The 22,877-nt window shown below is 36.1% G+C and overlaps 1 protein-coding gene across 3 annotated transcripts in view; it reads right to left on the bottom strand.

Moving 5' to 3' along the window:
- The window catches only part of CADM2 (cell adhesion molecule 2), a 1,080,415-nt gene that overhangs the window by 146,300 nt on the left and 911,238 nt on the right, over positions 1–22,877 (bottom strand). For all 3 annotated transcript variants that reach the window (XM_025377585.1, XM_025377584.1, XM_025377583.1), the window contains 2 exons: positions 20,316–20,468; positions 17,385–17,522 (listed from right to left, as the gene is read on the bottom strand). In XM_025377585.1, coding sequence (XP_025233370.1) covers positions 17,385–17,522; positions 20,316–20,468 — 291 coding nt within the window. The remainder of the gene's footprint in view (positions 1–17,384; positions 17,523–20,315; positions 20,469–22,877) is intronic.

Genomic DNA, 22,877 nt, shown 5'->3' with positions numbered 1-22,877 from the left:
TGTCTTAGAGGAAATGTCAATAATTTTTTGTGTGTATCTTAAGGTTAAATGTTCAAAGATATTTTACAAAACACTTTTCTTTAATGTTCAAGCAAAGCTTTTCATTTTGTATTTGTTTTAAACTGTCTCTAGACCAAACATAGTAAGACTGTATTTTATACTGTGTAACTTTAAAGTCTGGTAACCACATTCATTTGTGCACTGAAAAAGACCTCAAACAAATTCTTGAGGCAAATCTGATTCTTGCCTTTGAGCACCCCTTCATACAACTCCTGTCTGAAATAGGGTAGATTTTTAAAAGTCCTTATAATTTTCAACTTTTTTAAGGAAGTACCAGTCATAATCCTGGTTCTAAACTGACTCTTACAGGTATGGCCCCACCATTAATTGGCAACATGGATAACCATCCCACTTAGCAAGGAATAGTACTGAAATTCAGCTCTTCTTAATAGATCTGAAAAGGTCAGATGAGAAAAATAATGTTTATGGAGAATTATTAAGAGGAGATACTTCATTTATCTAAATATCAAAGTCTCTTTTTCAGTTTACCCAGACAAGTAAAATGTCAATGCTTTTCATAAAATTTATCTTAAATGTTATTTCCCAGATCTACATTCAGAGGTGCTACAAGAACCAGGTATATATATTACCTGACTCGAACGAAGCCTCAGGGTGAGTTCTGTATTTGTCTACATTAGAATGTCCTTTCTCCTCAAACATATTTAAAATGATGTTTCATTGCATGTCCAAAATATAATAAAATGTGGTAGAAAATTATTTTTAAGTCTATTCAGTAGAATAAGCTTTAAGAAAATAAAAATATCTATGCATTTGAGCAATTTCTGTAGCAGCAGGAAAGTGTGACTTCTTTGAAACATCTATGATGATGCAATTTTCTGGTAATCAAACTATTTGTTTCATGAAGTCCTGCGCATTCAGCACATGTAAGAATAAGCAACCTGCCCCTCATCTACCTGTAGTGACAATGAATAAATGAATCACTTGCATCAGTAAAACATTGTGAAATGCTAAGTTTCTGAATATATTATAATATTTCTATGTACCATGTACTACCAGAGTTTTTAAAATTATTTTTCAACAGGTTACCTTGTATTCTGAGAATCACATCATTTAAAAACTAAAATTACCCATTGGGACGTTCACAAGGTTCAATATAAATTATGTATTCATAAAATAAAGGTTAGATTAAATTTTTAACTTCGTTATTTTCTTTTTTACTATTTTTCTTTCTCTTTTCATTCTTTCTCTTCCTGCTGCTCCCCTTTCTTTCTTTCCTCTGCAGAAATTCCTAATTTTTATATTTCTCTATAGTTTGTATAGCCAGCATCTAAGACAGTATCTGAAACATCATAGATGCTTAATAAGTATGTTTTCAATTCATTAAAATAAGGGTTGCAATCAGCCAGGTAAAGCTTCTTTTCCTTCTAGTAAGTAGATTTGTTCTATGTCAATATGTATAATTTGGGGACAGTTGTCAGTCTTTAATTGATTGTCTTTGTAGTATATCTCTTTTTAAATCCTCTCATCAGTTTCTGTATTGGAAGAGTACAAAATCTAGAGGGATATGACAAAATATCTGGAATTAGGCAGACTAACTGTTTTCTTTTATTCAGATCTGTATTTGCCCTTTGTTTGTCAGTTCTGTCTTTGCTATTTTCCACAGCCATTGTAATTCTCACTGCAGACCACTGTAATTCTCACTGCAGATGACTGTAATTCTCACTGCAGACCACTGTGATTCTCACTGCAGACCATTGTAATTCTCACTGCAGACCATTATAATTCTCACTACAGACCAACTAGATTAGAGTCCCATTTATCGAACTTCCTCTAGTTGGGAGTTCAGGCATTTAACCATAGACAACAGGCAGAAAAAAGGAGATTGGCAATATCACTAAAGAGAAAAAAATTAAATGGAAAATTACCGAGTTAAAAATATACCTAGCTGTTAAATCTTTTCAATTTGTATATATTTTTCCATATAAATTTTACAAGGAAAAGGGGAATAACATTACTAAATATTATCTATACTTACAGGGAAAAAGAAAATTATAAAATAATTTCATCTCCTATAGAGGCAAAAAATAAAGATATTTTTTGAATATAAAATAAGAAAAATACAGGTTTTATCTATGAAAAATTAGCAGGAAGTGAGAGACAAAAGGATATGTAAGCATAAAGAGAGGAATATATTTTTAAGGAGATAAATTAGAATAATTTACGAGTCAATATCGTGAAAATATATGAGTACGAAAAAGAAATTGGGGGCAACTCCAGAACGTCATGCTAAATAAGTAGCTCTGCAGACTTTCTCTCCAGCTAAACAACCATGACTAGTGAAAACTATTTTAAAACACACACACATATTTCAGGTCTCTGAAAATTGTGCTAAGGGCGTATAGCAAATGAACAAATAATTATTTTAAAAAACTAGAAATCTTAGTAAGAACAGATAGAGTCTGTGGTATTTGAACCATACCTTGTTCCCTAATTCAACCTCATCCCCAACTCGGCATGAGAAAAACCGGGTAGATATACCCAAGGTGGAGATCCATGTTTCCCCAACCAAGGACTACAGTCCTTTCCAGAAGAGGCAGGCGGCCAGCATTTCTTATTTCACTCATTATAACTCTTGGTTGCAGAGCCAACATTCCAGGTGGTGTGACTGAAAGGTTGGGGCTGTCTTCTTTCTCCCAGTCCCTGCTCATATGCCAAGAATAAAGGGACCCCAATAGCTCTCACTTTAGCTCACTCATAGAGGGGAAATTTCAACCCAGAAGAGACAAAACAAGAAGACCAGAAGCTACCACCATTTTGCCCAGGGAAGAAGCCAGCTATAACAGGGAAGTGTTTTTCTGAACACTTTCTTTCTTTTTTTCTTTCTCTAAGGAAACCAAATATTTGGAACAGAGTTGGGGGAAGTTCAAACTGGAGACTTTGGAGGAAAGCAAGTAAGAAAGCCCTTGTGTCTAGATGAGATAAGCACGCTAAACCACAGACCATCTAGTTTATAAAAGAAAACCAGAGGAAGAGACAACTAGCAAGGGCCTTCCTGTCGTCACAGGTTAGAGAAAATCTCAAAGACTGGCCTCAAGAAAAAACAAAACAAAACAAAAAAACCCAGCAAAGGATTCTGGATTTAAATGGATCAAGCTGTGGAACACCTTATGCACATAGCATTATTGAAAACAGTAGTGCAACCAGCTGGCAAACAATGAAGGAGAATCACTGGGTGTGATACTAACATAAGCAGAGAGCTTAACAGAGACGACAGGAAAGACAGACATTCAGTGAGAGTCCTTCTGAAGCCATTATCATCCTAGGGGGACTGTGCACGTGCCAAAGCCTGTGCTTCCTGAGGAATGACATCAGAGACTTCACACTGCAATGGAAATAGCTCCTCCAAATCAATAAACCATAAGCCAAGCAAAACAGGTACTTTTACAAAGGAACTCCAAAAAAACAAGGAACTCCTTTGAAAATTGACTTTTCATCAAAACCGATGAAGGTCAGAAGGTAGTTGGGTAGCATATCCCAAGTGCTAAAAGAAGGAAAAAATGTCAAATAAAAACCTTACATCCAGTAAAATTAATTTTCGAAAATGAAGGTGAAATAAAATATTTTTCAGGTAAACAAAATCTAAGAGAAGTTATTAAAGCAGTCCTGCCTTATAAGAAGTGTTAAAGAAAGTTGGGCTAAGGAAAGTGATCTCAGATAGTTAAACAACAACAACAAAGCAGCAGTAAAGGTAATTTTATAATTAAAAAGAGGTTAAAATGGCATATTTCTTCTCTTTTCTTCTCTTAAGTGATTAAAAAATAATAATCAGAACAAAGATTCTTCAGGAAAACAAAATTAATGATGTAAAACAATTATTTACCATTGTATTACAGGATCTATAACATATGAAAATGCAATATATTTGACAATAACAGGACAAAGGAAGTGGATAAAAGTAAGTTTTTATCCTGTTTCCTGAAAGTAGTCATTATATAAAAAGTCTTCCAAGGTACTCTTTCAAGAGAATAACCAATCTTACTTTTCTGTCACATTTTCCGTCACAAAATCATAAGGAAATGATTTTAGGTGGTAACTTGAATTTGCAGGAAGAAATTAGGAGAATTAAAAACATATATAATGTGTTTCATGTGACAAATTTTAGGTACTTGCTATCCTTGCTTTACTCAGCTTCATTAAAGACATAACAGTATATGAAGTAGTAGTTGTAACCATGTGTTGTTGTGTTTTTAACATATTAAAATGTAATATGTTTAACAATGATACTACAAAAACGGGAGAAAGAGCAAACAGCTATATTGTAGTAACATTTCTATATCTTCTGAATTCGGTTATTATGAATCTGATTTAGATTCTGATAAGTTAAGATATATGATATGCCTGAGAGCATCTACTAACAATATAATTCAAAAACGAAGTGAAAAATTGTTACAGGAATTAAAATGTTAACTTAGAAAATATTTACTTAATATAGCATAAAGTAGTAAAGAAGGAATATAAAACAAAAATGACATGAAACATAGAAGATAAATGTAAAATCATGAATGAAAATAAACCTGTATCAATTATTATAATATCATAATGGAAATTTACCAATATCGATTATAAGATTACATGTAAGTTGATTAAAAATTCAATCAAAAAGCAGAGATTATAAAACTGGATTTCTTAAATGATCAAAATATATGCTTTCTACAGGAGACACACTTTAGATTTGAAGATACAAGTGGACTGAAAATAAAAGGATAAAAAAGAATATGTGATACAAACAGCAAACAAGAGAAAGCTAGACTGACTACACGAATAGAAGCCAAAGCAGATTTTAAAATAAAATATGTTATTAAAATAATGGAAATCATTTCAAAATGATAGAAAAGACGACCCATTAGAAAGATATAACAATTATAAATACATATACATCTATGTAAAGAGAGCACCTAAGGTATATGAAGCACAAACAATTTAGCCCAGCAATATTATTCTTAGGAATACATTCAAGAGAACTGAAAGCATATTTCTACACAAAACCTTGCACCTAAATTTTTATAGCAGAGTTTAAAATAGTAGCCCGAAAGCATAAAAACTCAAATGTACATCAACTAATGAATGAATAAATAACATATGGAATATGCATACAATGATATATTATTTGGCAATTATAAAGAATAAAGTACTGATATATGCTACAACACAGATGATATTAGCTTGTGCTAAGCTAATCACGAAAAACACATTATATATTTTTGTAGATGAAATGTCCACAGTAGGCAAATTTATACAGACAGAAAGTAGATTTGTGGTTACTTAGAGTTGGGGTGGAGACAGTTGGGGAAAGTCGGGAGTTATCACTAATAGGTTTCTTGTAGAATCATAAAAGTTTAAAATTGATTGTGGTGAGCGTTTCATAGTTCTGTGAATTTATTTAAAAACTATTAAATTGTATACTTTACATGAATTTGATGACATGAATTATATCTAAATAATGTTGCTATGTGAAAATAAATAAACTTAGCTAACAACATGTTTGGCTTCAATTTGGGATGTATACAAATAACACTTTAAATTTAGAATTATTGATTGAAGAGAAAAATGTGACAGAAAAGTAAGATTGGTTATTCTCTTGGAAGATTACCTTGGAAGACCTTTTATATAATGACTACTTTCAGGAAACAGAGTATTTTGTTTCCAAACTAGTAAATAAAATAGTAGACAGTGAATGCACTTGAACTTCATGATCCAACTGTAACCTATACTATAACGTAATAGAAGTAAAATAATCTATCTCAGTCAACTTCCCATTACCAACACAAATGGAAGGTAATTTACCAATTCATTTAGATACTGCTACACTAAGATGTCAATTTGATCATATTGTGAAAAACTGGATCCAATGTATTTTTATGTTTGTTTGTTTTTGTTTTGTTTTGTTTTTTGAGATGGAGTTTTGCTCTTGTCACCCACGCTGGAGTGCAATGGCACCATCTTGGCTTACTGCAACCACCTTGGCTCACTGCAGGTTCAAGCAATTCTTCTGCCTCAGCCTCCCCAGTAGCTGGGATTACAGGTGTGCACCACCACATCCAGCTAATTATTGTATTTTTCATAGACACAGTGTAATCAAATAATTAATGCATTAATTTTAGTAAAATATGATTCATAAATTTTGTAAAATATCTTATGCATTCAAAGACTGTCATTAGCCGAAGGTAATGGGAAAAGCTACCTTCTCCCACTATGTGCCACAAGGATCATGAAGTGAATTTCCATGAAAAATCCAAAGTTAAAGAATGAAAGAGGTATTTTTCTTCGCATATGAAGAAGCCGTAAAGGATTTTTTTGAAATAACCTGAAGAAAACTTGAGCAGTAACTAAGTCTCCCCATCATCAGATGAGAGCTATGGAGCTAGCAAATTTGAATATGTTTGTTATTATAATGTCAGGGTTACTCATGGGCTTCTGAGTGCTAGATGATTAAGGTATGCACTTGCTTTAACCCTTAAATTAAATACATTGATTAACAACATTAATTAAATACAAGTTTCAAAAGAAACAATTTATTTGGTCAATTTCTTGACACTATGTAAAATCCAGTAAAAAAAAAAAAAATGTTTTTATGTGTCTCATGATATACATACCGAAACTTTTTCCATTCCAACAATGTGTAAGAATTCATAACAACACTAAATTCCTGTAACTAAGCATATGATCTTGCGTAGATGAAAATTTCTCATATACAAAACTAAAGCATGATTCATAAAACTAAAATATAATGGTAATACGGCTGAGTGTGGTGGCTCACACCTGTAATCCCAGCATTGTGGGTAGATCACCTGAGGTCAGGAGTTAAAGACCAGCCTGGTCAAAATGGCAAAACCCTGTCTCTACTAATATTACAAAAATTAGACAGGCGTGTTGAAACACACCTGTAATCCTAGCTACTCCGGAGGCAGAGGTTGCAGTGAGCCAAGACTGTGCCACCGCACTCCAACCTGGGCGACAGAGTGAGCCTCCGTCTCAAAACAAACAAACAAACTATATATATGTGTGTGTGTGTGTGTGTGTGTGTGTGTGTGTGTGTGTAATACAATAAATGAATTGGATTTTGTGAAGTAGTACAAACATTTTGGAAAGTTGGCAAGGTCTTTCAAAAATTAAATATATGGCTGCCATACAATTCAGCTAGTCCGCTTCTAGGCATTTGCCTAAGAAAAATGAAAACATATGGGCACACAAAATTTTACCCACAAATGTTCATAGTAGCTTTATTATAACATCTGCAAACTACAAACAACCCGAATGTCCATTACTAGGTAAACGGGTAAATAACTGTGGTGTATATATCCATGCAATAGAATACTACTCAGCAAGAAAACAGAAAAGAAACTGTGTACGTGCAACAACATGAATGAGTCTCAAAATGTTTATGTTGAGACTCACAAAAAGAAAGATATGTACAGACCCTATGATTCTAGTTATGCAAACTTGCAGAAAATGCAAACTAATCTATTGTACCATAAAGCAGAACAATGGTTTCCTGGGAATGAGGTGGAGGGTGGGCAGAGAAGGTACAGGGAAGATGTTAGAAAGGATATGAATAAACTTTTGGGGATAATAAATACATTTTTTATCTTGTTTGTGGTGATGATTTCACTACTATAGACATTTGTCAAAACTTAATAAATTGTAAAATGTAAATATCTACAGATTGATTTTTGTCAATTATATCTTAATAAACTTATTTTTAAAATAAATATGAAAAAGTAAAGACTTTCCACGATTTCTGGTGAATATTCTTTCCCCTTTACCACTCATATACACATGGCACAATCATTATATATCCTTCTACAGAGTGACTTACGTATCTCCTAGCATTGCCTGGAAAGTCTTGAGGCAGTGCATTTAACACCATTGAGAAAACTTCAAGCTATGTGCACACACACACAGATATACATATCCACATGTAAGTGCTATTCATTTTTTTTTTTCCTCACATTATATAGTGCCCAGCATGTTCTGGATGAAATGGCAAGGCCACTTTCAAAGCAGTAAGTGTAAATAAAGGAACATAAAAATAATAGGTCTTTAAATGTTGAGGTTGAGGCTGGGCACAGTGGCTCATGCCTGTAATCCCAGCACTTTGTGATGCTAAAAAAATAAATGGCATATACTATAAGTTTAAATAATGATATTTTAAATTCATTCTTATTATACATGATGCAGGGACTTTAAACTCGGGGGACACAAATCTCTTCCTCTTCTTTTATGCTTAATTTCAAAGAGTTTGTGATCTCTGGTTTACATGTTAATATTTTACTCATTCAAATTAAGGTTTTATACAACTGATGTTAAATGAGTCCTTAGGACAAAACCAGTTTTGCAACACCAAATAAAGTAAATAAATATATAATCTACCATTTATCAAGTAGTTTCCACAAAGCTTAATCCAAAAAAAAAAAAAGTAAAATAAGCAAGCAAGAAATAAAGAAATAAAAAATAGAGTTATGTGGCCAGAGAATATTACTAAGATGTAGGTTACAGCAATTATTGTTGTAATTCTCAAACATTAAAATACTAAAGTACATCCCGATTCCATAGTACAGAATGCCCCTCCAAGAAAGAACTCATAAGGTACACAGAATGTTAAGAGTCATTTTCTAAGCTTAGTACTTTAGGATGTCCCTTCCTTTCTTTCCTAAATACCTATTAATGCTTTGCTTATTAGGCTCTAATCCCATGGGTTCTGAAACTTTATTGATAATAAGGAACACTATAGATACATGAGAAATAATAGAATTTTTAGGCCTGACAACCAGGAATTCTTAGTAAGTCTACTTTAAACCCAGGAATCTGCATTTTGTAAACTACCACCTGAGGTGATTCTAATCTAAGCGGTCTAAAGGCCACTTTTTGAGAAACACAACATTGAGAAATTCACTCTTCCCCAGCTGCCGATATATTATTTACTAAGTAGCTTACAGTAAAATTATGCTGTGTTTTGCTAACTTGAAAATTAGAAGCTGCACTATCTTTGATTGACATTAAAATGTATGGCAAGGACTTACTCACACAAGGAAACATAGCTAATGTCAATTCGAGCTTGATGGCCAAACATTTTGAAACACATGGTATATAATAAGTAAATCATGCTTATAGAATAATGGTAATGCCATTAGATACTGGCAAACTTCAGTGACCCACTATGGAGTCCAGCTTTCGTGGATATCCAGGTATACACAGCATGATTCTCAGGGCAGGGAGCACATGTGGAGAGAAGTTCTGTTTGAAGCACACTGTACACATAATGAGAAATGGCTATTTTAAAAGGCTAAGACTTACAAAATGCCAGACCTTTATATAGTCAAAATCTCTTTCCTCATTATAAATCACTTAACTTCAAAAATCTACTGTAAGCATAACCTTTTAAATTCTGCATAATTATAATTACTTCAACCTCAGATTTTTTCTCTTTTATTTGAGGCAAGGTCTTACTGTGTCACCCAGGTTAGAATGCAGTGATGCTATCATGGCTCTCTGCAACCTCAAACTTCCAGATTCAAATGATCTTCCAATCTCAGCCTCCCGAGCAGCTGAGACTAATGTGCCACCACTCCCAACTAATTTTTAAATTTTTTGTAGAGAGATGATCTCATTATTTTGTCCAGGTTGGTGTCCAAGCCTTGGGTTCAATTGATCCTCCTGCCTCAGCATCACAAAGTGCTGGGATTACAGGTATAAGCCACTGTGCCCAGCTTCAACCTCAACATTTTAAAGAATGAACTGTATTAGTCCATTCTCACACTGCTAATAAAGACACCCCCGAGGCTGAGTAATTTATAAAGAAAAAGAGATTTAATGGACTCACAGTTTCATACGGCTGGGGAGGCCTCACAGAAAGCAGAGGAGGAGCAAAGGCTGGGGAGGCCTCATGGCAGAAAGCAAAGGGGGAGCAAAGGCATGTCTTCCATGGCAGCAGGCAAGAGAGCATGTTCAGGGGAATTGCCCTTATATAACCATCAGATCTCATGAGACTTATTCACTATTACGAGAACAGCATGGAAAAACTTCCCCTACGATTCATTTGCCTCCCACTGGGTCCCTCCCATAACACATGGGAATTATGGGAGCTACAATTCAAGATGAGATTTGGATGGAGACACAGATTGTCTCCACATTTCAAAACCAATCATGCCTTCCCAACAGTCCCCCAAAGTCTTAATTCATTTCAGCATTAACTCAAAAGTCCACAGTCTAAAGTCTTAAGACAAGGCTAGTCCCTTCTGCCTATAAGCCTGTAAAATCAAATGCAAGTTAGTTACTTCTTAGATACAATGAGGATATAGTTATTGGGTAAATATTCCTGTTCCAAATGGGAGAAATTAGCCAAAATGAAGGATCTACAGGCCCTGTGCAATTTCACAATCCAGCGGGGCAGCCAAATCTTAAAGCTCTGAAATGATCTCCTTTGACCCTATGTCTCACATCTGGGTCACACTGATGCAAGAGGTGGGCTCCTACGTCCAGGTCACACTGATGTGAGAAGTGGGCTTCCATGGCCTGGGGCAGCTCATTCCCATGGCTATGTAGGGTACAGCTCCCCTGCCAGCTGCATTCACAGCTGGCATTGAGTGTCTGCAGGTATTCCAGGTACAGGCTTCAAGCTGTCAGTGGAGCTACCATTCTTGGGTCTGGAGGACAGTGGCCCTCTTCTCACAGCTCCATTAGGCAGTGCCTCAGTTGGTACTCTCTGTGGGGGTTATGACCCCGATTTCCCTTCCACATTGCCCTAGCAGAGGTTCTCCATTAGGGCCCTACCTCTGCAGCAAACTTCTGCTTTAACATCCAGGCATTTCCATACATCCTCTGAAATCTAGGCAGAGGTTCCAGAACCTCAATTCTTGACTTTTGTGCACCCATAAGCTCAACACCATGGTGAAGCCACCAAGACTTGGGTCTTACACCCTCTGAAGCTGCAGCCTGAGCTGTATGTAGGCCCCTTTTAGCCATAGCTGGAGCTGAAGCAGCTGGGATGCAAGGCACCATGTCCAGAGGCTGCACACAGCAGAAGTCCCTGGACCTGGCCCAGGAAACCATTTTTCCCTCCTAGGCCTCTGGGCCTGTGAAGGGATGGGCTGCCCTGAAGGTCTCTTACATGCCCTGGAGACATTTTCCTCATTGTTTTGGTGATTAACATTTGGCTCCTCATTACTTATGCAAATTTTTGCAGCCCACTTGAATTTCTCCCCAGAAAATGGGGTTTTCTTTTCTACTGCATCATCAGCCTGCAAATTTTCCCAACTTTTATGCTCTGCTTTCTCTTGAATGTTTTACCACTCAGAAATTTCTTCTGCCATATACTCTAAATTATTTCTCTCAAGTTCAATGTTACACAGATCTCTACGGCAGGGGCAAAATGCCACCAGTCTTTTCATAGCAAGGGTGACCTTTACTCCAGTTCCCAACAAGTTTCTCATCTCCCTCTGGGACCACCTGAGGCTGAACTTTGTTGTCCATATCACTACCAGCATTTTGATCAAAGCCATTCAATAAGTCTCTAGGAAGTTCCAAAGTTTGCCACATCTTCCTGCTTTCTGAGCCCTCCAAGTCTCTAGGCAAATTACTGTAAGTTTAATGGCTTAAAGCAATACATATTTATTATCTCATGGTTTCTGTGAGTGAGGGGTCAAGGTATAGTTTAACCTTGGCCTTTGCTCAGTGTTACTTGGCTAAATAAAGATATTAGCTGGGGCTTTAATTTCAATCTGAGTTGGGGTCCTCTTCAAGCTCCCTGATTGTTACTAAATTCATTACCTTGAGACTACATGTCTGATGTCCCTATGTTCTCACTAACTGTCACCTGGGACTGCTTTCAGCACCTAGAGGTCACCCACAGTTCTTTGCCATATGGCACCCATAAGCAATTCACAACACAGCTGTTTGTTTTCTTCTAGGCCAGGAAAAGAATGTATCTCTGACTTTAAGAAATAAGAAGGGGTACATTCTTAAAATGTACATTCTTAAAATGTACCCCTTCTTATTTCTTAAAGTCAGAGATACATTCTTTTCAAACAATGAGGCCCATCCTTGATAATCTCCCTTTGATGAACTCAAAAGGGACCCACAGTGATGTCTGCAAAACCCATTTTGTAATATAAGGTAATATATTATAGACAATCATATCGCATCATATTCACAATTATCTCCTATGCACTAGGGGAAGGGTTTATACAAGGGTGTGGATAATTAAGGGTTATCATAGAATGCTGCCTAATGCATTAATATAAAAGCTACTTAGGTAGAAAAGATCTCAAAGTTTTGTAATAGTAAATCCTCAAACTGCACAGAACTAAACTTATACATGGAATGACAAGTTTAATGTAAATATAAGCTCTCAGGGAGCTGACAGACTTAGGAAGGCAATGCACATCTTTTCTCACACTAAATGGCAGATATTCACTTTCTTGCTATGCAGAAGATTAAAGGCTGCAGTGAAACTACCTGTGGTTTTGGATGCAGCTCTGCCCAGAGGCACCAAAGGGATTTCTGAGTAAAACTCACATAGAGGGGATAAAAAACAGAGTTGGATGAAATTATGATTGTTTCATTTTACTTTTTAAAGCTTATTAAAAAAAAGCTTCACTATTGCCTATAGAATAAATTTCAAAACCTTAATCTGGAATAAAAGCTCTTTCATGACATAACTGAACCCTGCCTCTTTGTTTATTCTCATGCCTATACCACACATAAAGTTTCAGAGTTATTTCAATCACATGCTGTTACTCTGCGTAGATATATGAAATTCATTTCTTCAAAGTGTCCCACCACCTACTTTTGTCTCAAACACATATGATGAATTCCACTCCTTTGTGAAAGAAAATAGGAATCTCAGGATCCCAAAATCACAGTGCCAAAGGGAAAGTTAAGCTTGGGATCTCAGAAATGAAAAAAAAAAAAAAGAAAAAAAAGAAAAAGCTTTTCTTTTTTTTTCACGGAATGATAGCTACAATTTCAAACCTATGTCATAGCCTCATAATAACAGAAGGCCATGTATCTCCCCAAATGGTCTCTCTCCAAAATTGCTGACAAGGAAATTCCTTCTGGGTCCGATAATGTACCAGAATACATGCTGTACCTATAAACTAGCCCTAAAACAGAGTTCTGTAAAGTCTAACCATGACAATGCAAATTACCAGCTTTACTTCACAGGTATGAGACAGAGAAAGACCAGAAACAATCCCTGTGCCTGCCCCAGACCAGTGCATAACTGACTCCTTCCTCCGCTTCATCTATTCACATAGTTATCTTATGTAAAATGTAGATTGACTGAGAGACAAGTGCATAATTTACTTTTCCTATACTCTCTTTCTCATGTAAAATGTAGATGAACTGAGAGATAATCAAACTCTCACAAGAATGTAACCACTTGCCTCCCTGTCTACCCTTCCCCCAAACCCCTTTTCCCCCCGTCTTATTCCCCTCCTGCTTGCTCTTTCCCCTTTAAATATTGAAGTCTTTAAACCCCTTTTTGGAAAAGGCATAGACCACAGATGCTTCTGTGATTTGTGTTATTTTCTTGGGCGCGTCCTCAACCTTGGCAAAATAAACCTCTAAATTGACTGAGACTTGCCTCAGTCACTGTTTGGTTTATACATTGTTTAAGACACATTTACTCAATAAGCAGATATTTACTGAGTACCTGCTTCCATAAACGAACTGTTGAGCCTTAACCTCTCCCACAAAGTAGGGCTGATATCTGCTACTTCTGCAGAAAACTGTAGCCAGTTCATGTATCTGTGTCTGTTACATCTTATGTTTTTATATCTCTTTCTCAATTGTGAAAGCCTGGGAGGAATATTTTTGTTTTATTTGTTTATATTTCTAGGACTAATTTAGGAATTGGTACAACTCATCATGATTTCCTGAAAATAAGAATTACAATGATAATGATAATAACAGCTAAAATGTATTCAATGATTCCTTATACTCTGAAAACACTTCATTCATATTGTTTTATACGGAATTCTTGCAAAAGCACTTTGAAGCAACCATTATTATCCTTATGTAGCAAAGGAGAAAAATAAAGCTCAGAGACAGAGGCACGACTTCTGTATAGTTTACTGATACTCCTCATTTTATATTCTTCATACTAACGTGATTCTGAAACAGGAGGTCAACATCACTCACACATTTAACACAATGGTAAACATTTTCAGGCTTCCCCGTGGGCCTGCTCCACCAGAAAATCTTGGATCAAGGCCTGATAATCTGAGATTCAGCAAACCCTGTACTTGATGATGCCCTGTGCTTAATGGCTATAGCTTCAGAACCACTGTTCTATAATCAAGTATGGACAAATTCCATAAACTAGACCTTTCAAGTGACTTTTACCCAGAAACTTGGATATAGAATTAGTATGTTAGGTAGTGATAGAGAAAAGATAAAGGTTCGTATAAACGTGTCTATTTTTAGGAAAATATTCTCCATAACATGTTTGATAACCCCAAAGACATCGTAAACAGCTACAGGTTAAGGTTCTTGGTTTCTTCATTTGCATCTTCACCAATGCACCATAGAATACTGTGAAATTGAGAGGCATTTTAACAATTTTGTATTGCATTGAATTTAATTCAATTTGATTAGCCTGTCTTTTCCGTTTGCCTTATTTTACGCTAGGGAGTGTCTTTTTAAAACGTGTCAAGTGATATTATACTAAAAACAGTTAGATGGTAATAGGAAGTCAAATTTTTATCTCTGAAAAGAGAAAATAGCGCCGGATAAGGTGGATTACTCCTTTAAATGAGGAGGGTTTGCTAAAAGACGGACGAGTGACATTTTGCTTAGCATATCCAGAAACAGCAACTATAGTGAATATTCACTTTGTGCAGTAGTCTTTACCTAACTGTATTTACATATACACTTACAAAAATAAAATATATGCCACTCAGAAAGTCCACCATCTGGTTAGAGAGACAAACGATGTAAACCTGCTAAAGAATTACAAGATTAGATAGATAGATACACAGATAGACAGATAGATAGATGCAAGTGTAGAGATAAATGCTCTGTAACTGGCAGTGCATTAAAGAGCATAGAAAAAATGGTATCTTCACAAGTTTTCAATACAGCATAGAACCATGTTCTGATTCTGTACCTATTTCTGTCTTCATTGTTGTTCTGATCTTGGTTCAGATGATTTTAAAATATGTTGTTTACAAGATTAAACTTTTCATATTTCTTCATATGAGCAAAAATCTTTCCCCTCCTGCCCAGTGTATCATTAAATCCATTTGGCATTTAACACAGAGGCCACTTTTGTCAAAAATTCACTTCCTTTATAAATGTCTGAGTATATCATGGGTTTGTCATCCAGCTACAATGTGAAAAACAATCAATCAATACTAGTGAGGTACTTAATATGTGAAAGTGTATGACCTCCTTGAGGAGACAAGAGAGGCAAATCCTTGGAACACAAACAAAATACTAACAAAGTGAGAACTAAGTAAACAACAAATGAATTAACTAATTGTGTCAGAATTTAGGAAGAAAAAACATACAGGTAATAAAATAATTCACTGAAGGATTGTACATAAGAAGTGCATTTTAGTGCAAGCCAAGACCTTCACACAAAAGGAAATATATGATGTGTAAGAGTTCACTGCCTGGAGAATTCTTACAGGCTACAGAAAGCAGATTTTAAACTTATTCGAAAGTTTAGGGCTTTCCATTAGAAATGCTTCAGCAGAAAAGTGCCTGGATCAGATTCTTGTTGTAGTAAGATAACTCTGGAAGCAGTGTGGAACATCCATTAAAGAGAGATCTGACCAAGTCCAGAAATGCCTAGACTAACATATCCTAGAGGCAAAATTAGAATGGATGTTACTGAGCCTTGACAGAATTCAAGAATCAGGTTACATAGTAACCTGAAATTTAATTTAGTATAATAAGACATCTAACTTGTGTCTTGGGACTGGCATTTCTCAAATGTAATCCAATAATGTATATTTATTAGAAATACTAAGGCAAGGGTAGTGATCAGGGTAAAATTATGGATAAGGACCTTTTCTTGGGAAAAAAATATGCAGAGAAAGAGTAATTAAAATAGGAAACTGATAAAAACAATTGTGTGGATTATAATCATAATTTCTCAGTAATATAGGCAATCTTATATGCTAAGCCTACATGCCCATTACGAAGAATTAATTAGTGTGATATAAGGTATCACAATTATAGGTTAAAATAATCAGAACGTCTGAGCATGGTGGCTCACACCTGCAATCCTAGCACTTTAAGAGGCTGAGGCAGGAGGGTCACTTTAGCCCAGGAGTTTGAGACCAGCCTAGGCAACATAGCATGATTTTGTAGCATGATCTCTACAAAAAATAAAACAAGTTAACCAAGCATGGTCATGCACGCCTGTAGTCCCAACTACTCAGGAGGCTGAGGCGGGAAAATCACTGGAGTCTAGGAGTGCGAGGTACAGTGAGCTATGATCATTCCACTGCATTCCAGCTTGGGTGACAGAGCAAGACCTTATCTCTTAAAAATAAATAGATAAGTAACGTTTAAAAATAAGCAGAATGGTTTGCATAAACCTGTCTCATAGAAGATAATGTTGAAAATAATACATATTACAATGGCATAGGAATTATGTTTTAATAATCATCATAAACCATTCTTATATTTAAATACTAAGCCATCACCCTTATAAACTTATTCCCCTCCTAAAGAACGTATGTTTCATTTTGTGTGTGTGTGTGTGTGTGTGTGTGTGTGTGTGTGTGTGTGAGACAGAGAGAGAGGGAGTTTAAATTTAGGTGTATAAAGAATTTAAAGTATGCACTTTTATTTAGACAAGTACACATTTTTGCCTTTCATGAGAATTAACAGGAATCAAATTTATTGATATTTAACCAGTTTTATTCTCAGAACCCTGTAATTCCCAAAACAAAGTTGAAGAAATAATTTATACAGTTTCTCTGTCTTTAACTTAAATATTATATGTGAGTTCTGAAATAAAATCTAATATGTGCTAATTGCTTATTATTGTGAAATATGAATCTATGTGTTTCTTCATATATTAACTGAATTATTCCCTCAACTTTTCCATAAGGTGTATATTATTTTTAAACCTATTTTACAGAAGAGGAAAATGAGGCACACAGGGATTATACTTATATATTAATATACCTTGTAAAATTACCTTACTTAAGAATGAGTAAATCTGGTTGAAATGATGCGTAATCTGTAAGAGATACTATGGTTTGAAAAATAATGTAAAATGACTTTTTCCTAACATGTCATACTGGTTTCAGCACATTAATTTTGATTTTCATTTTTCTATTCTTTACCTTTAATCTCTTTGTCATTTTTGAACCATCTGATATCAGCTGCAGGTTTACTACCAGATGTTTTGCAAGTCAGCTGCATCAAGTCACCCTCCATAACTGGTGATGAGAATCCACTAATCTGAGGCTTTTCAGGAACACCTGAAATTTAAGCAAATGATGAAGTGAGCATCAATCTTCAGGGCTGATTTGTTATTATGTCTATTACTGTCACACATGAAACTAAACTGGATGGTTAATTGACAAGAAGTTCTCAATCAAGTTAACGAACTACTATGTAATAAACTGCTTCGTGTGTGTGTGTATACATACATAGTTGTATATGTCTATATGCATACACACAAATGTATATACATGTGCATACACATAAATGTATATACATATCCATACACATGTATATGTGTACAGATACATACATACATAGTATCAAGAAAATCAAGAAAGTATGTAAGACGCATATAGCTCAAAGTAGTTTTTTAAATTAAATTGTCATTTTTCTTTTCTTTTTTTTTTTTTTTGAGACAGAGTCTCACGCTGTTGTCCAGGTTGGCGTGGACTGGCTCGATCTCAGCTCACTGCAACCTTCACGTCCTGAGTTCAAGTGATTCTCCTGCCTCAGCCTCCCAAGTAGCTGGGATTACAGGTGTGTGCTACCATGCCAGAATAATTTTTTTTCTTTTTTTTTAGATAGAGTCTTGCTCTGAACCCAGGCTGGAGTGCAGTGGTGCAATCTCTGTTCACTGCAACCTCTACCTACCAGGTTCAAGCAATTCTGCCTCAGCCTCCCAAGTAGCTGGGATTACAGGTGGGTGCCACCACACCTGGCTAATTTTTGTACGTTTAGTAGAGATGGGGTTTCACCGTGTTGACCAGGTTGATCTCGAACTCCTCACCTCATGATCCACCCACCTCAGCCTCCCAAAGAGCTGGGATTACAGGCGTCAGCCACCGTGCCCGGCCTAATTTTTGTACTTTTTAGTAGAGACGGGATTTCATCATGTTGGCCAGGCTGGTCTCAAACACCTGACCTCAAGTGATCCACCAGCCTCGGCCTCCCAAAGTGCTGGGATTACAGGTCTGAGCCACTGTGCCTGGCCTCAATTGTAAAATTTTACCTGTGAAAATACCTGTGTGTAAATCTTAAAAACAATCATTCAATATACTTTACAATTTACTAGTGTAGAGATTTTAAAAGGTAGACTGCATTAAAGAAAAAAACCCACAAACAGATTTCTCTATCCCTTACCAAATTACAATTTAACTTTTGCTTCTTTCTTTCCTGATTTCATAGTTCTTAAAGCTTAAAAAGAATATTATCCTCTGTGTATTTTGTGGCCAGGCACGGTGGCTCACGCCTATAATCCCAACACTTTGGGAGACCGAGGTCAAGAGATTGAGACCATCCTGGCCAACATGGTGAAACTCCATCTCTACTAAAAACACCAAAAAAAAAAAAAAAAAAATTAGCCGGGGTGGTGGTGGGCACCTGTGATTCCAACTACTCAGAAGGCTGAGGCAGGAGAATCGCTTGAACGCAGGAGGCGGAGGTTGCAGTGAGCTGAGATGACGCCAGTGCACTCCAGTCAGGCTACAGAGTTGGACTCTGTCTCAAAAAAACAAAAAAAAAAAAAGAAAGAAAAAGAATATTGGAAAGCACCAATATGAGAAGTACAAATTAAACAACAGTAACACAGTAACCACAAAGATGCATGAAAAATTAACATAACTCCTCTTAACATTTTTTTATCTTCACCTACATATTACCTGCTTTCTTTTTTAAAAATCTCTGCCACATCACCGTTTAATAAACTGAATTCATCAGTCATCTATTCTTTGAGTTTCCAATTGGCTCTCTACAGAACAATACATTAACCTTATGCAGTTGTTATCCTGAAATCCTCCATTTTAGTGGGTATATTTTGTCTTTAATGGCAAACTTGTGAAGATTTTTATAAAATAGTCCCAGTGTGACTTGCAAAGAAATATGTTTTATATCCTATGCACAAAACCAATTCACTAGCTGGATTAGCTTTAATATTCCCACCCAAAAGAACAGCATGTGTTAGTCCTTTTAAATGCAACATTGTGCCTTTTTCTATCTAAAGAGGAGGGCAAGCTTAGGCGAAAAAAAAAATCAATCTTTAAATTCCTCTAACTTGTTCAGTACACAGGTGTGTTTCAATGAACTGCAGCAATTTCAGCTGATTGGGGCACTGACGTCTGTGGAATCACAGAGAGCTCGGAGCTGCAACGTTATTTCCTCAGCATCTCTATGAATGTATTGCTTTCTTTGTGTCACTTTCACCTTTGGGAAAATGGCCCAATATTTAGAGAATCAAAACACAAAGAAACTACAAGCTGCAAGCTCAAGCGACATTAGGTACTTCATTTAGGAATCTAGAAAATAGAATTTTAAAAGGAGAGACGGCACATGGAAATATCAGGGTTATTTAAATGCACTAAATACACAAGCAGGTCATATCTGAGAGCCACAAGTTCGCGAGAAAGGCCCTTATCAGGTGACTGACATGATCAAATAAAGGAGCATAGTATAGAATACAAGGTGAACTCATTATGCTCAGTATTATGTCATTTTGGAAAAGGATCAGAATATATACAACATATAGATTATGTGATAAAAAAAATTAGCTGGAATCAAGAGAACCGGTGTCTATTGCTGGTTAAGAAACAAAATAGCCGTGTGTCTTCTAGCAGTCATATACGTTTTTGAATCTCTCTGTCTTTGTCCCTTTATAAAATGCAGAAAGGAACTGAATGATTTTAAAATGCCTTTGTTAAAATATAGCAGAGAAAGGATTAAACCATATCTGTTCATATAGTCTTTGAAATACATTTTTGTATTGAATTATGTTGCTGTAGCAATATATATCACTCTGGTTGTGTGATTACATGGTGTTAGTCCCTTGCACTTACCCAGAACGGTGAGATAGGCCTTGGAAGTTTTGACAGGCATCGTAAATAAAGAACAAGTGTACTGTCCTTCATCAGAGAGAGACACATCACTGACACTAATACTCAATTCATGCCAGGAAGCGCGAACCAGCTCAATCCTATTGTCCCTTAAAGCTGGAAAGAGAAAATATTGAAAACGTAAATAAGAACATCAGAAAAAGTCAGTATTTTTAGACTATATATTTTCAACACAATACAATAAATGTTTTCTTTGGCCATACATTGAAATCTTACTTCTTGGAACAGTTTAAAAGAAAGTTTAAATACATTAAAATATTTTATCAGATATTTAAAAATCAAAGTAGAATTAGGTGCTCCTTAATGTTTTCAGAAATCACTTTATAATTACATGATTACATCTAATACAATACTTTAGATGAGGTAGATACTGATGTTGATAAACATAGCTTTCCTCTGCAAATCTTTCATAGAATACCAGTGCCAAGAAAAACTATAAACAAAGTGGGTTCACTTCTATGGAGAGATAAATTTGGTAAACTGTGACTGAGGCAGGCCTTCCAAGGCAACAACAAAAATATTAGCATATTAAAAGCTCCCTGCAGTAGAGGCACTTGAACTATTTAAACTTGAGCTGATACTGAGCAGAAAGGCACCTGTAAACTATCCGACTTTTAAATTTGCTCTGATTGGTTGGTGCCTCTGCTGTACTGTAAGTTAATGTAGTCTTCCGTCTGAATCACCTTTTCTATCACAAGACACTCATTTTCACAGAAGATATTTTAGCATCTTGCTGAATTACGCTTCACTTGACTCATTTTGGGGGAGAAAAAAAGCATTAAAAAGTTTATCATTATGTGCTCCACTAAGTAGAGCTGTAAAATCTGGAATTAAGCAAGCGGCAAAAAAAAAGTATACTCTAAATGGTGGAAAGAGTGAGGAGGACCAGTTAAAGACACCAGCACCCAAGGAAAATCCCAGTAGCTTCCCAAACAACAGTAAAAGATGATCCAGACCCAGCTTCTCCCAACCACAACCTAGAAACAGAAGTTAGTCTAGGTAGACTCATTTTTTATTGCTGGTCAAATGAGAATCCATCCACCAATATCAGGAGAGACTGGGTTACTTGCAAGGGGAATGAAGTAGGAGCCTTACTAACAGCAAACAGCTAGGGAAAGTGACCTGTTTTTCCAAGGTGCCTAAGACTTCCCCTTGCCATCTGGAGGTACTGAACAGATAAGCAGCTCTAGTAGTGTGTGTGCAAAGTGAGGCAGGAGGGTATACACAGGGACGGGATGTCTCTACAACAAGTACAGAGCCCTGGAAGTAATCCTCTTTTCATTAGCTAGAGCAGGGGTACGCAACCCCTAGGCCATGGGCCAGTTCCAGTTTACAGCCTGTTAGGAACCAGGTCACCCAGCAGGGGGTGAGTCATGAGCTAGCCAGCATGACTGCTTGAGCTCTGCCTCCTGTCACATCAGCAAGGGCACTTCTCAAAGGAGAATGAACCCTGTTGTGAACTCTGCATATGAGGCATCTAGGTTGCGTGCTCCTTGTGAGAATCTAACTAATGCCTGATGATTTGAGGTCAAACAACTTCATCCCAAAACCATCCCCCACACACACCGCCCACCATCCATGGAAAAATTGTCTTCCACAAAACCGGTTCCTGGTGGCAAAAAGGTTGGGGACTGCTGAGCTAGAGCATATTTTACCTCCCCTAGACCACTACAGCTTAGCCTGGGGAATCTCCTCTTGTCCCTTAGGTGGTCCAGAAGAGATCAGTGTGGTCCCCAGTAGAATTAGATAAATCAACGTGTCCAAATAGCAGCACAAAGTCCCTAAAAATTAAATTCTCATTAGAACCATAGCCCATAATTGAAAGCTAGGACTAGCAACTGCTTCTGAGAATAAATTTAATTAGCATCCAGAGTCTCTTAACATAATAACCAAAATGCTCAGCATATAATAATTTTAAAAACTTACTAGTCATAATAAACACCAGGAAAATCATAACTGAATGAGAAAAAATGATCAACAGATGCCTATACTGAGATGAATCAAATATTGAAATTTTTGACAAAAATTTGAAGAAGCCATTATAAAATTACCTTAATAAGCAATTACTAATTATCTCGGCACAACTGAAAAAAACATAAAACCTTAGCATGCAAAATGTTATTAAAAATGGATGTTATAGAAATAAAAATATAAAAGCCAATATAAAAACTAATTGGATTTGCTCTATAGCACAGTGAAAATAACAGAGGATAGAATCCGTTAATTTAAAGACAGAGAAATATAATTCACCCAATCTGAACAGCTGAGAGAAAATAGAAAGATAGAAAGAAAAGATAGGAAAGAACAGAGCCCCAGGGACCTGTGAGACAATACCAAATATCTGTCAGTGGTATCATTAGTGTCCCAGAAGGAAAGAAGGAAGAGAGTGGGACCAAAAGAGTATTCAAAGAAATAATGGTTGAAAACATTCCATATTTGGCAAAAGTCATGAAGATACAGAATCAATCAAGAAGCTGAGTGAAACCCAAGTAGTAAAAACCCAAA

Source organism: Theropithecus gelada, chromosome 2 (assembly GCF_003255815.1).
Source record: "Theropithecus gelada isolate Dixy chromosome 2, Tgel_1.0, whole genome shotgun sequence".
In the NCBI taxonomy this organism is placed as follows: Eukaryota; Metazoa; Chordata; class Mammalia; order Primates; family Cercopithecidae; genus Theropithecus; species Theropithecus gelada.
Note: the sequence above shows the minus strand (reverse complement) of the source record. Positions and strands in the feature narration are given on the sequence as shown.